Source organism: Lepidochelys kempii, chromosome 23 (genome assembly GCF_965140265.1).
Source record: "Lepidochelys kempii isolate rLepKem1 chromosome 23, rLepKem1.hap2, whole genome shotgun sequence".
Classification (NCBI taxonomy): domain Eukaryota; kingdom Metazoa; phylum Chordata; order Testudines; family Cheloniidae; genus Lepidochelys; species Lepidochelys kempii.
This window is the reverse complement of record NC_133278.1, coordinates 11870544-11883884: the sequence shown is the minus strand read 5'-3', so window position 1 is coordinate 11883884 and position 13341 is coordinate 11870544. Positions and strand designations below refer to the sequence as shown.

At 57.8% G+C, this 13341-nt stretch overlaps 1 protein-coding gene across 1 annotated transcript; it reads left to right on the top strand.

Moving 5' to 3' along the window:
- The first annotated feature begins 2158 nt into the window (after positions 1 to 2158).
- Positions 2159 to 11231, top strand: LOC140902208 (T-cell-interacting, activating receptor on myeloid cells protein 1-like). The gene is given in 11 exon segments (XM_073322052.1): positions 2159 to 2234; positions 2406 to 2441; positions 2970 to 3242; positions 3790 to 4080; positions 6292 to 6357; positions 7384 to 7503; positions 8636 to 8663; positions 8827 to 8852; positions 9219 to 9256; positions 9901 to 10056; positions 10058 to 11231. Coding segments are annotated over 11 exon segments (1431 nt in total). The 5' UTR covers positions 2159 to 2203; the 3' UTR covers positions 10424 to 11231.
- Positions 11232 to 13341: the final 2110 nt, after the last annotated feature.

Below are 13341 nucleotides of genomic sequence, written 5' to 3'. Positions count from 1 at the left end.
CACATGCTGCCAAATTTCTTCACCGTCCTCCTGTCCCCGCAGTGCAGCCTGCTCTGAATCTTCAGAACATTGTGCCCATAGAAGCATCTCCATGAACACAACAGGGTGCAGAGGGATTTAGCCTCTGGCATTCTGGGCCCTGTATGGCGGGTGTTTGGGGGGAACCGGATGCGGGGAGCCTGGAGTTTGAGGGAAGTTAGTCGGGAGGGGGCTGAGGGGAGAGGGGCCAGGATGGAGTTTGAGAGCAGCCAGGCTCCCCTCCTCACAAGGTCAGAGCTGGGGGGCAGGATTTGGGGGGGGGTTGAGGAGTGAGGAGGGAGAAGGTGCCCCCAAGTTCCCCCAGGCTCCCATTTCTACCCCCAGTAGCCTCCCCTTTCACTGCCCCCTGCTCAGCCCCACCCCAGCTCCAGCCCCCTCAGCCCCAGGGTTCCCCATTTTTTCTGTCCCCTCAGTTTCCCCCCCCCACATCCCCCCGCCCCACATTCCATGACCCGTAATGCCCCCAGCCCCACAGTCACCCCTCCCTGCCCCTATAGACACTCCAGGGGGGGCAGGATTGTTCCCCTCGCCCAGGCTGAGGCATTGGCCATCTTAGCCAGGGAGCAGCCTGGCCGCCCTGCAAGGGCTGCAGGGGGTGACGGGGCGGCCATGTTAACTGAGGGCAGCTGGGGTCCCTTCTCTTGGGGAGCAATGGGAGATGGCAGCCATAGCTAGTGCGGGGCTCGCTGTGAGGGGGGACAGGTTGGAGATGCTGGGCTGTGGGGGGGGAAGGGGCCAGTGGTCTGTGAGGGGACATGGGCCAGGGGGCACAATGCGAGGAGGAGGGGTGTGGGGTGACATAAGCTAAACTGGGAGACTCGGAGGGGTCAGGCCTGGGGGGGGTCATGCTGAAGGGAGGCGGTCAGGCCATGGGTTGTGGGGAATGACCCTGCTTTGCAATGAATCTGCTGCTCGTCTCCCTTCTTCTCCGGGGCTGGGGGTGAAGGCTCCCGGGGGTCTGTTGAGCAGGGGGGTCGGGGTCCTGTGACGAGGGGGCTGATTGAAGGAGGCTCATGGGAACCCGTTGGCCGGGAAGCTGAAGCACTTTTAATGCAGCCCTGGCCTGGCCCAGTGCTGTGTGCGAGCCCTGGAGGGGCGACACCACGACTGTTACACCAGGAGTCCTGGCCCCAGCTCCACCCCCCGGCTCTAACCACTAGTCCCCACTCCTCTGCCAGAGCCCAGAACTGAGTCATGACCCCCAGCTTCCTCCTGCCCTCTAGCCAATGGCGTATAAACAAAGCCTGTGTCACGTCCCTCTCTAGGGGCCTGGGCACATAACCACTGACAGTGTCTCCTCCAGCTCGGGGGTAGGGTCTCTGCAGGGGCATTAGAAGGTCCCTGGGTCTCTCCCAGCTGGGTGCACGGGATGGAATTTCTCTTGCTCCAGTTTTCCTTTCAACCCGGTTTATTTAATTCACACGCTGAGAAAAGACCCTTTGAACCAGGCGTTACAGCGTAAAGCCGTCCTCCCTGCTCAGTTATGGTGCAAGGGGCAGCAAACCCAGGTGTTCCCCATCACGCCCGCTCCTCACACGGTGCCAGGGCAGGTGTTGTGCGTGTGGGTAGGTTTGCAGGCTGAGCAGGAAGGCTGCAGAGTCAAACCCTCCAGCACCGGGAAATGCAACAGATACAACCTAAACTCCACCCTCCCATGCACATGCATTACGAAGCCAGCCTTTAATTGCATGATCACGTATTAATTTTACCTACATGGGTCACCGGTGAGGTTTGATTCCAGAATGTAAGAAAGGACAGGATGGGAGGGGGGAATCTGCATGGAAATCGTGGTCAGGCGAAGATTGAAGACTAGACCCTGTGGTCTCCTGGCTCCCAGCCTGTTGCACCTTCCCCAAGGCTGCAGGAGAAATTGAGGGTGACCTGTCCCCGCTCCCCACAGACACAAACAAGCTGCGAGCTGCATGGTGATTGGCCAGGCTGAAGGTCTCAGGGTTTCCTTGGTTTTGCAATGACTGCTGCTTACTTTGGCTGCGTTAGATTTCGCCTGCAGATTAAAGACAAGATGTGATGGATGCAGGAAGAGACAAGACATCATCAACTTCCTCCAGCTGCAGCCACCGGCTGAGTTCCTTATTTGGGGCTTGGTGGAGCCAGGCACTGCGGCTTTGGTGGCAGCGCTGAGGGGCCCCCTCACTGCCCCATCATGGTGTCTGCTCTCACCGTCCTCTTCCTCGGTGAGTCTTGGAGACAGCCAGGGCGTGTGCCCATGGGGGGGAATCTGAGATCAGGCGTGTGCCCATGGGGGAATCTGAGACCTGGGAGTGTGCCCATGGTGGGATCTGAGACCAGAGTGTAGGATCCAGTCGCTCTGGGATCTGGTCCCTAACAAGATGTCTCCTCTCCAGGCTGCTGGCTGGCCGGGCAGAGCAAAGTGTCTAGAGGTGAGTATCTGTGCTGCTCAATGCTAAGTGTTAAGGATGGGGGGGGGGAAGGTGGAGGGGAAAAGAGCAGCTGAGACCTGAACCTTCCCCCAAAACTCAGTTGGAGTTGACTCTGGATTGATCCCAGGGGACTGAGATCAGAACCCAGCCCTGCCTGCAGTGCAGTCAGGGGTAACTCCAGATTGATCCTGGGGGGCTGAGATCAGAACCCGGCTTTGCCCTAAGTGAAGTCAGGGGTGACTCTGGATCGACCCTGGGGGCACTGAGATCAGAATCCAGCCCTGCCCCCAGTTCAGTCAGGGGTGACTCCGGATTGACCCTGGGGGCGCTGAGATCAGAATCCATCCCACAGGTTCCCTGTAGATGCAGTGAGGTGTCTAACAAATTTATCTGAGCATAAGCTTTTGTGAGCTACAGCTCACTTCATCGGATGCAGGTGTCTGTTAGCCCTGGCGCTATCCCTGGGGCTGGGCACTAAGACACGTGGGGAGTAGTTTGTGTCTCCCCATCTCACTCCTGTGAACGCAGAGCTCCCTGCGCCCAGACCCTCCATCTCCGCCAGCCCCAGCGGGGTGATCGTCCCGGGGGCAGCCGTCACCATCTGCTGTCAGTGTCGGTGCGAGGCCAGGAGGTTATTTCTGTATAAGGATGGAATCCAAATCCAGGAGCTGGACGCTGCTGGGGACGGGGGTGAATTCACCATCCCCAGCGCCAGACGGGAAGACGCAGGGTTCTACCACTGCAGATCTCGCTCCAGATCGGAGCCGGAGCCCCATGATTACCTGCGGATTGTTGTAGCAGGTGAGGGTCCCGGGGAGCGGGGACAGAGTCATGGGGGGGGTTCCCAGCCGCTGTAGATTCAGGACTGACGCGGGGGGGATCCCTGCCCCCAGGGGTCCTTGGGGTGTCACTTACTTCCCCGGGCTTCCATTTCCCCTTGTATGAATCATCCTCCCTGCACCTTGTGTCTGGTTACAGAGTCGAGGTTGGCTTTAGGGTGGGGGCTTTTTCTCACTGTGCCTGTGCAGCTCCCAGCACCTCTGACTGCCAGGCCCCCCCAGCTCTAACCACTAGACGCCACTCCCTTCCCAGAGCCAGGGACAGAACCCAGGCGTCCTGGCTCCCAGGCTCGGGGGGACTATTAAGTGGATAGACAGGTACAGAGGGTGCTCTGGATTTAGGTCCTCAGGCAGTTTCGGTCATAGCTCCAAGAAATCTCTGGGATCTCGGAGAGGTTCCTCTGGCTGGGTTTTCTCCCAGGGGCCCCGGGTCTGGGACCGTGCGGCGAGGACAGGGCGCAGTGACTGTGCCAGGTCCTGTCTCACGGCCTGTCTCCTTCTCACTGCAGAGCTCAGCTACCCCAAACCCTCCATCTCCCTGAGCCCCAGCAGGGGAGTCACACTGGGGAGAACTGTGACCATCCGGTGTGAGTGTCGATGCCAGAAAGCGACGTTCCTCATGTATAAACTTGGAAACCCGGACGTACGGCGCTGGGCAGAGACTGCTGGGGACGTGGCTGAGTTTACCATCCACAACGTGAGCCAGAGACACACAGGGAGCTACAGCTGCCAATATGGCACCAAATTGGACCCCTCCGTCTGGTCACATCCCAGCGACCCCGTGGAGCTGATGGTAGCAGGTGAGGGGCCCAGCTCAGTATCTTCGCTCTGTGAGAGGGTTCCCAGGGTGGGTCTATGGAACCGCTGGACCCTCTGTCCCACCAACCTGTGGTATCCCTCACAACTGTGATGCTGATGTCAAGCTACAAACCTCTGGCAGGTCCTGCACTTACCCAGCCATCCACAGCCAGGGACACACCCACTGGAGTTACAGGAATGATCTCCCAGCCTCTCACGAACCCTTAATAGGGTCGCGCCAGCCAAGTCCCTCCCAGATCCCGGGCCTGGTACCATCCTGCACTGGTCAGAAGCCTGGCCAGTGTCTGTTCATTACCCAGTCCGCCCCTCCCTCGATGGGGAGAGGACACGCACCAGCCTTTGTAACCTGAGCTGAGATTTCCCAGGCACTTCAACCGAAACACACTGTTTGAGATCAAATAGAAAAGAGATTTATTAACTCCAGAGAGATAGAGTTGAAGTGATTATAACTAGCAAGCAGAGATCAGAGTCAGTTACTTACGAAACAAAAATAAACTGGCAGTCTGAGTTCTACAAACTAACCAGGATTTGAATCAAACAGTGTCTCCCCCTGGTAGCTGGTACCCACAGGTCACAGATCTTCAGTACACAGACTGGAACTGCCTTCCTGCCGGGACCACCCTCCCCAGTTCAAAGTCTTTGTCCTCCAGACGTGTTTCCAGGGGCTGAGTTGTGCGGGGAGTGAGGCCAAGGGATGTTGTCACTTCCCCTCTTTATAGCTTCTTCCAGCTTACTGGGAAGATCTTCTGCTAGAGGTGGGTCAATGCTCTCTCTGCGATAGTCCTTAGGGGACCCACACTGAAGGGAATCCACTCTCCCATCACAGCCCCACACCCAGCTAGACGCTCAGGGGGTGCCTGTCCCAATGGGATGCTCAGAGCCGGCTCTGCCCTGAACCCTGGGCCCAGCAGAGGGGACACCCGGCTGGGGAGCTGGGACGGAGTCACTGGGAGGTTCCCAGCCAGGGGGGAGCAACAGCTGCTGGAGGTTCGGGGCCAAGAGAGGGAGGATCTCTGCCCCCAGGGGGAACTGCAGAGCAGGGACCTCTTCCAGGGGGATGCTCCCCCGGCTGCCCTGCTCTAGGGATGCACAAAGGAGCCAGGGCCAAGGGGCTGTGCAGCCAGCACTTGCCCCAGCGCTGAATTCACCCCCCACCTGCCCGGACAATTGAACCCATAACATACGCTGGGTGATGGGGTGAGTGGCCCAGTCACTGAGTCACCATTTCAGCCCCTTCCCACCCCAGGCCTGGGTGCTGGTTTAATCCCACAGAGGGAACTGACCCAGCTGGGCCCTGGCAGCCAGATCCCTCCCCTCCCCCTCCCCCCCCCAATGGAGCTGGAGGGAGAAGGTGGGTGGGAGAAATGGAACATTTCATCCCCCAGGGAACAGGGTTCCCGGATCAGACACCCACGGGGCCATTCAGGCTGTTTGGAGGGGGACAGTCCCAGAAGACAGAACTGATGGGTTCAAGTCTTCTACACAGAGGATGGTGGATTGATCCATGGGGCCCTATGGTCACCAGTCTGTGGGAATGTGGGTCTGTGGGAAGGTAGGGTGGTGGACAGATGGGAGTGCGTCTGATGAGGGATAGAAAGATGGACGAAGACCTTGTCTACATGAAAACTGGACCCAAAATGATGAATCCAGTGTCATTCCCAATCTCCGCTGGTGATCTCAGAGCATGTCTGGGCTGTTGGAATTCGCGCCCCCTGGTTTGATACAGCCCTGTTTGGCAGACGAGCTCCCCTTTAGCTCTATAGACACAGGGGCGTCCTCCTCCGAAATAGGAACAGCCGTGCCCAGAGCTGCTCTGCAGTGACTCCAGGTGTGAATGGCATCTGAGTGGAGCAGTGACCGTCTCTGTGTCTGGTGTCCGTACAGCTCTGAGCACACGGGGCCCAGGACAGGGGCTCCTGGTAATTAATACTAGTAATTAATGATTGCAGTTCCAGTTCTGTGGAGCCAGGCAGGGGCTGTATCTGTGCTGAGGGTCTCGCTGGGCTGATCCTCCCCTCCTGCGATCCCTGGGGCACTGAGCCAGCCTGAATCCCTGGGTCCCATCTTCTCCCTCAGCTCAGGGAAAAGCCCCCATCACTGGTTTCCCTGTATAACTAACCCCAGACACCAGGGCTCCAGCTTTCTCACCCCTGCGCCCCAGACCCTGACAGACGCTGGTTCTACTCCCGCAGGGGGAACCAACCTGACTCAGCTGATAATGGTGCCGGCTCCGACTCACCCAGGCAGTGCGTGGCCAGGTACTGGGGCTGGGGGCAGGAAATCACCATCAACTCCCCCAGAAACAGGTTTGTGCTGTCCTAGCAGCCGCCCCCAGGGGGAGCCACAAAGGGCTGTTTGGGTGTGATGGGCGAAGATCTCCACAGCGAATGCCCTATCTGGGCTGACAGCCCCCCAACTCATTTCATATGCTGGGGGGATATCACGGGACAGATACCAGATTGGCTTGGTGAGGGCAGAGCCCAGGAGAGCTTCCCCACAATGCACAGCCCCACCCCGGGGGCCCCACAGACCGGGATGCTGTGCTACCCCCTGGCACCACAAAGCCACCCATGTGGGGCACAACTCGGTGCATATCCCCCTGGGAGAACAGGACCGGGGACAGAGAGCCGGGATAACAGTCCCATGCATCCCATCTGTCTGCCTGTGTCTGCAGATAGCCTGGGGGAACGGCTCAGAAGCAGGGCTCTCCCTTTGCAGGGTTCTGCCCAGCAGGGGGGTTAACTCTGGCACCTATCAATTCAGATAGACATGGTGTTAACACTTGAACCCATCCATTCAGAGTGACACGTTGTTGACTCTGGAACCTAATGACGGCTGTTGCGATGACAGCACCGTTACGTTTTCCGCTGATGATCGCTTCAGCGGAGCATAATTCTTCCAATGATCTCAAAGCACCCTCCCCAGCCACAAGCTCCACCCACTGCCGTCGCCCCACCCACATGATTGCTACGCAGAAGTGAGCTGAAGCTGCAGGGAAATTCCCGGGACAGGGGCGGGACCCAGGGAGCCGGGGTGTGGGATTCGGGCCCAGCTGGCTTCACTGGGTACATGGGGCCTGGGGTTCATCCCCCTACACACACTCTGCCCTCTCCCCAAGACAACCCTTTGTCATTGGCAGTGAACACCCCCCCAACCACTATTACCCAGCATCCCCTCTGCTCCTGCCCCTCCCAGCTCCATAGCATATTCTGCTGTGGGTCCCTGAGGCCTTGAGGGGGCGGGGCTGGGGTAGCAGGTAATGAACCAGCCGCTCTTCTTCCCAGGTGGAACGGAACCAAGCGCAGCACCGGAGCTGAGCAGCCCTGTCATCGCCGGGGTGAGCGCAGCGGCCGCCAGCCTCCTCGTTCTCCTGGGCATCCTCTGCCACAGAAGAACCCGAGGAAGTGAGTGCCCGGCCCAGCGAGGGAAGGGTTAAACCCGCTGCTAAGCCGGGCTGGAAAGGGGTCACCGCTTGGGTGGGAGACAGGCCAGGAAACCAAGGGGGTGGAGCAGGGGGCCCAGCAGGGGGCACTCTCCCCTGGCAGAGAGAGCTGGCGCCCCTAGGGGGCACTGTGCTGCAGGGGGCGGAGGACTCCATAGGGGGTGCTGTGCTGCAGGCAGTGGGGGGCTCCATAGGGGGTGCTGTGCTGCAGGGAGTGGGGGGCTCCATAGGGGGTGCTGTGCTGCAGGGGGCGGAGGACTCCATAGGGGGTGCTGTGCTGCAGGGAGTGAGGGGCTCCATAGGGGGTGCTGTGCTGCAGGGAGTGGGGGGCTCCATAGGGGGTGCTGTGCTGCAGGGGGCGGAGGACTCCATAGGGGGTGCTGTGCTGCAGGCAGTGGGGGGCTCCATAGGGGGTGCTGTGCTGCAGGGGGCGGAGGACTCCATAGGGGGTGCTGTGCTGCAGGCAGTGGGGGGCTCCATAGGGGGTGCTGTGCTGCAGGGAGTGGGGGGCTCCATAGGGGGTGCTGTGCTGCAGGTAGTGGGGGGCTCCATAGTGGGCACTGTGCTGCAGGGGGCGGAGGACTCCATAGGGGGTGCTGTGCTGCAGGCAGTGGGGGGCTCCATAGGGGGCACTGTGCTGCAGGGAGTGAGGGGCTCCATAGGGGGTGCTGTGCTGCAGGGAGTGAGGGGCTCCATAGGGGGCGCTGTGCTGCAGGGAGTGGGGGGCTCCATAGGGGGCGCTGTGCTGCAGGGGGCGGAGGACTCCATAGGGGGTGCTGTGCTGCAGGCAGTGGGGGGCTCCATAGGGGGTGCTGTGCTGCAGGGAGTGGGGGGCTCCATAGGGGGTGCTGTGCTGCAGGGGGCGGAGGACTCCATAGGGGGTGCTGTGCTGCAGGGAGTGGGGGGCTCCATAGGGGGTGCTGTGCTGCAGGGGGCGAGTCTCAGCCTGTCTCTAGGGTATCCAGGCAGAGTGATGAGGGGGATTCCCTCCCTCCTGAGCCCCCTGTCCTGGCTGCCCTATGGGGCTGAGGGGCAGGGCTGGTACATGGGGATCCAGGTCGACTTATGGACGATTCTGCTTCCTGTCTCTGCAGGGAAAGGACCAACACCAAGAGAGAGCAGGTGAGACCCCCTCTGCTCCCCTCAATCTACCTGTTCCAGGACACAGGACTCCTGGTTCTCTCCCTGGCTCGGGCAGGGGAGTGGGGTCTAGTGGGTTGGAGCAGGGGGGCTGGGAGACAGGACTCCTGGGTTTGTTATGATCTCTCTCTCTTTGTCCCTGTAGAGAGTCCAAGGCTGCAGCCACAGTCGGTAAGTCACACACGAGGGGGCAGCCATGGGGAGGAGGGAAGGGGAGAAGAGGGGAGAGGTGGGTGTCCCCTGGTGGGGGCTGTGTCCTGAGCGGGGGAGGACACGCTGATGTGGGGTGCAGCCTGTGTGTTGCTGTGGGACGAGGCATCTCTGCCCTGTCTCACTGCATCCCCTTGGGGGTGCCCCTGCCTTGCTCTGTTTCCTCAGTTTCCCCTGCTGCACCATGAAGCTAGTGACCCTGCCCCAGCCCAGTGTGCTGGGGGGAAGGTGGGCCACTCTGCAAAGGGCTGAGATGTGGGGTGGGAGGCCAGGCCCCGGGCCCTGATCTGGACCCAGTCCCTCACTGGGACTGTCTCTGTTCCACAGACACCCTTATGTGCCAAGGGAAGCAGCTGGATGTCCTGGTAAGCGCTCCCCACTCCCCAAGATATCCACCGCCCCACCAATCTGGCCCTTTGTGGGCCCCACTAGAGCAACAGGGATCAGCAACAGGGCTCCCCCCGGGATCGGGGGACAGAAGGGAGGGGGGAGACCCAGAACACTGAGAATAAGAGGCTGATCTTGCATCCCACAAACTCACCCCCCCCCGCAAACCTTCCCCCCAAATGTTTGCATTTGTCTGAGGTTTGCAGAGGGTCAGCAGAATTCCAGGGCGGGCAGGTGCGGCACGGGCCAGGGAGGATTTCCCTGATCTCTGTCCCATGGGGCTCTATGGGCTGGAGTGTCCGTGGAGAGGGGGTGGGAGGAAGCGCTGCTCTCCAGAGCCCACCGCTGGACAGGACAGAGCGTGTCAGAGCAGCTGTGCGCGTGTGTGAACGTCGCTGCCCCCTGGTGGAGGGGTTGGGACTGCTCTGCTGCTGTGTACACCTGCTCCCTCAGGGAGGTGGGGGGAGCACACACATCTGTGTGCTACGCTGGCGTAAGTTCACCTGTGTGTGTGTGCAAATCTCTGTGTGTGCGCACATCGCTATGTGCAGTGTGGCTCTGTGTGTGTTGGTGTTGGCACACACACACACACACTACACACAGTGACTCTCTCCCCTCCCAGCCCCAGGAGCCTGGGACCGAGGGACTCACCTACGCTGAGCTGGACTGCCAGATGCTGCAGGTCAAGCAGGGGGGGCCGGCCCGTGCCCCCGAGCCTGTCCTATATGCCGCCATCAACGTGAGCTGGGGCCCCCACGGGCAGCACCCCCGGGACGCAGGGGGCACCCTCCCCCCACCCCCATAGTGTGATCCTGGGGGGGAGTCACCTCACACAGAGAACAGATTACGTGTATAGCCCCCCCGGAAACCCTCCAACAGCTGGTGCTGCCCCACCCAGCCCCACATGTGGAGGGTCATGGAGGTTCACCACCAGGGGAGGGACAGGACGCAGCAAGGAGGCTGTTTGTGTTATTTTGCATCCTGTTAATCTCCAGATTTGTAATAAACACAGAACCACAAACTGCCCCCCTCAGGTACCCCACAACCCCCCTGTCTCCGCACTGGCAGTGTGTGTCACACCTGGGGCAGACAGGATCGCTTCTCCCATTTTCCAGGCGTGCCCCTTACCCAGGTGCTGGATATAACTTGAGGGCTGGGTTAGGGGCCTGCCTGGGACATGGGAGAAGTGGGGAAACGGAAACTTGTGACCTAAAATTGGGGTTGTCGGAAATGAAGCTTCATTGGTGGATAAAATATTGCGGGGATGGGCTGTGCCATCCACCACCCTTTGGGGGCCTTAAAGAAAGAGACTCACTTCAACATCCTGGCTGCCAACCCCTGTCTCCTGGGCCCCCCGGGCCGTCTGGACCCTGCTCCTCAGAGACATCCTGAGCAGAGCGGCTGGAGAGAGGGACCCCAATGCCATCGCCCCTCCCCCGGCTGAACCCCCAACCCGGGAGGAAACCGGGTCAGACTTTAACAGCAGCCGCAGCGATACCGGCTCCAGCCCAGCTCCGCCGGCTCCTCTGCCCCCCAGGACAAGTCGCTAGCGTCTCTGGGGCCAGCGGGGAGACGCCCAAACCTGGGGGATTTTCCAGCTAGAGACTCGCTCCAGCGAACGAGGTTGGGGCTGGAACAAACCCCGCGTTTCACACGGTGCCTGCCATGGCTCCCCTGGTTCCTGCTCTGCTGTAACAGCCAGTCCCAGGGGTCAATGGGGGTTTGCCGTGGAGCTGAGCAGGCTGCGGGCTCTGGACCCTGCCCCTGGCTCGTGTTTAACCCTGTTCAGTGTGGGGCAGGGTCTGGGGCGTGTTCGCACCTTGGCTCTTTATTGCATTTCCATGAACACAACAGGACAGAGAGCGATTTAGCCTCTGGCTCTTCTGGGCCCCCCCATGGCCGGCGTTTGTGGGGAGCCAGGTGCGGGAGAGCCAGGAGTTTGAGGGAAGTAGGTTGAGGGTATTGGGAGGGGGGCTGAGGGCAGAGGGGCTGGGATGGGGGACAGGAGTTTGAGGGCAGACAGGCTCCCCCTGCAGAAGGTCAGAGCTGTGGGGGGCAGGATTGTTGGAGGGTCTGAGGAGGAGGGGAAGGCAGCACCCCCTGAGTACCCTCTGAGCTGCCACTTCTACCCCCAGCAGTCTCCCCTGTCACTGCCCCCTGCTCAGCCTCCCCCCCATTCCAGCCTCCTCAGCCTCAGGGTCCCCCATTTTCTTTTCTGTCCCCTCAGTGTTCTCCCCACACAGTCACCCCTTCTCCTCTGTAGCGGTGGTCCCGGTGGGAGCTAGCTGAGGTCACTCCATCAGGGTGAACTGCAAACAGAACGGGGCGGACAAACCCCACAAGCTGGTGGATATTCCAAGATTTAGATTTCCCAAGCCAGCACAAAACAGCTTCAATATCACCTCCCTGGTTACTCAGAAGTCCAAACAACACAGTTCCCTTAAAGTGCCCAGCCTCAGGCCTCCAGCCAGTACCCACGTCAACATATGATGTTGTCATAAATATAAAGGGAAGGGTAAACATCTTTAAAATCCCTCCTGGCCAGAGGAAAAACCCTTTCACCTGTAAAGGGTTAAGAAGCTAGGATAACCTCGCTGGCACCTGACCCAAATGACCAATGAGGAGACAAGATACTTTCAAATCTGGAGTGGGGAGAAACAAAGCTTTCTTTGTCTGTGTGATGCTTTTGCCGGGGACAGAACAGGAATAGAGTCTTAGAACTTAGTAAGTAATCTAGCTAGATATGCGTTAGATTCTGTTTGTTTAAATGGCTGAGAAAATAAGCTGAGCTGAATGGAATGTAGATTCCTGTTTTTGTGTCTTTTTGTAACTTAAGGTTTTGCCTAGAGGGATTCTCTATGTTTTGAATCTGATTACCCTGTAAGGTATTTACCATCCTGATTTTACAGAGGTGATTCTTTTACTTTTCTTCTTCAATTAAAATTCTTCTTTTAAGAACCTGATTGCTTTTTCATTGTTCTTAAGATCCCAGGGTTTGGGTCTGTGTTCACCTATGCAAATTGGTGAGGATTTTTTTCAAGCCTTCCCCAGGAAAGGGGGTGTAGAGTTTGGGGAGGATTTTGGGGGGAAAGACGTTTCCAAGCGGGCTCTTTCCCGGTTATATATCTGTTAGACGCTTGGTGGTGGCAGCAACAAAGTCCAAGGAAAAAAGGAAAATAGTTTGTACCTTGGGGAAGTTTTAACCTAAGCTGGTAAAAATAAGCTTAGGGGGGTTTCATGCAGGTCCCCACATCTGTACCCTAGAGTTCAGAGTGGGGAAGGAACCTTGACACTTGCTAATAGCTGTTAGCAAAGAGAGCACACCCAATCAGACAGTGAATTCTCTTAAGCAAGAGAAGTCAGGGTTTGATCCTTCAGGACAAGGAGAAAAGGAGAGACCTTAATTTTGCAAGGGAGAGCCATGAGTTAACCCTAAAAGGCCCAAACCCCAGTGGTATTGAGCCAAAGGTGTGGCAAGACAAACATGATTGTAGATGGATACTTGCAATGAATTTGTTGTTGTTGCTAATGGTAATTTTTGTAACTAATGTGTTGCTATTACCAAGAACTGTAAAAATGTCCAATGTGCCTAATCTTTTGAAAAAAAACCTTGAACATGTTAAAAGAAATACATGAAAACACACTTTGTTAAAAGGCCTTGTTATACTGATGTTTCACAGTTAATACCTGTAAATGTTATTGAAACTTTTCACAGGGGAAAAGACATTCCAGACCTGATGTGCTGTATGAAAAGGGAGACTGAGGCACACTACCAGATTACTTTCATGGCTAAATGCCAAGATTCCTATTGTATGGACAACATTAATATCTACATTGTCTTGATATTAATTGGGTTCCAAACATTTGCCAGAGCTTGTATGGATAAAGTTGCTATGTTCTTTAGCTCTTGGGAAAATCACTAGACACACAGGAACCATGCTGCAAGAGCAGATCCAATCCACTATTGTTCTACCTTGAGTTTGTAAAGAGATTCAATCATGTTATTGAACATGACTTTGATAAATCATTTCTATTATACGCTGGTACGGCTTCTAACCCAATA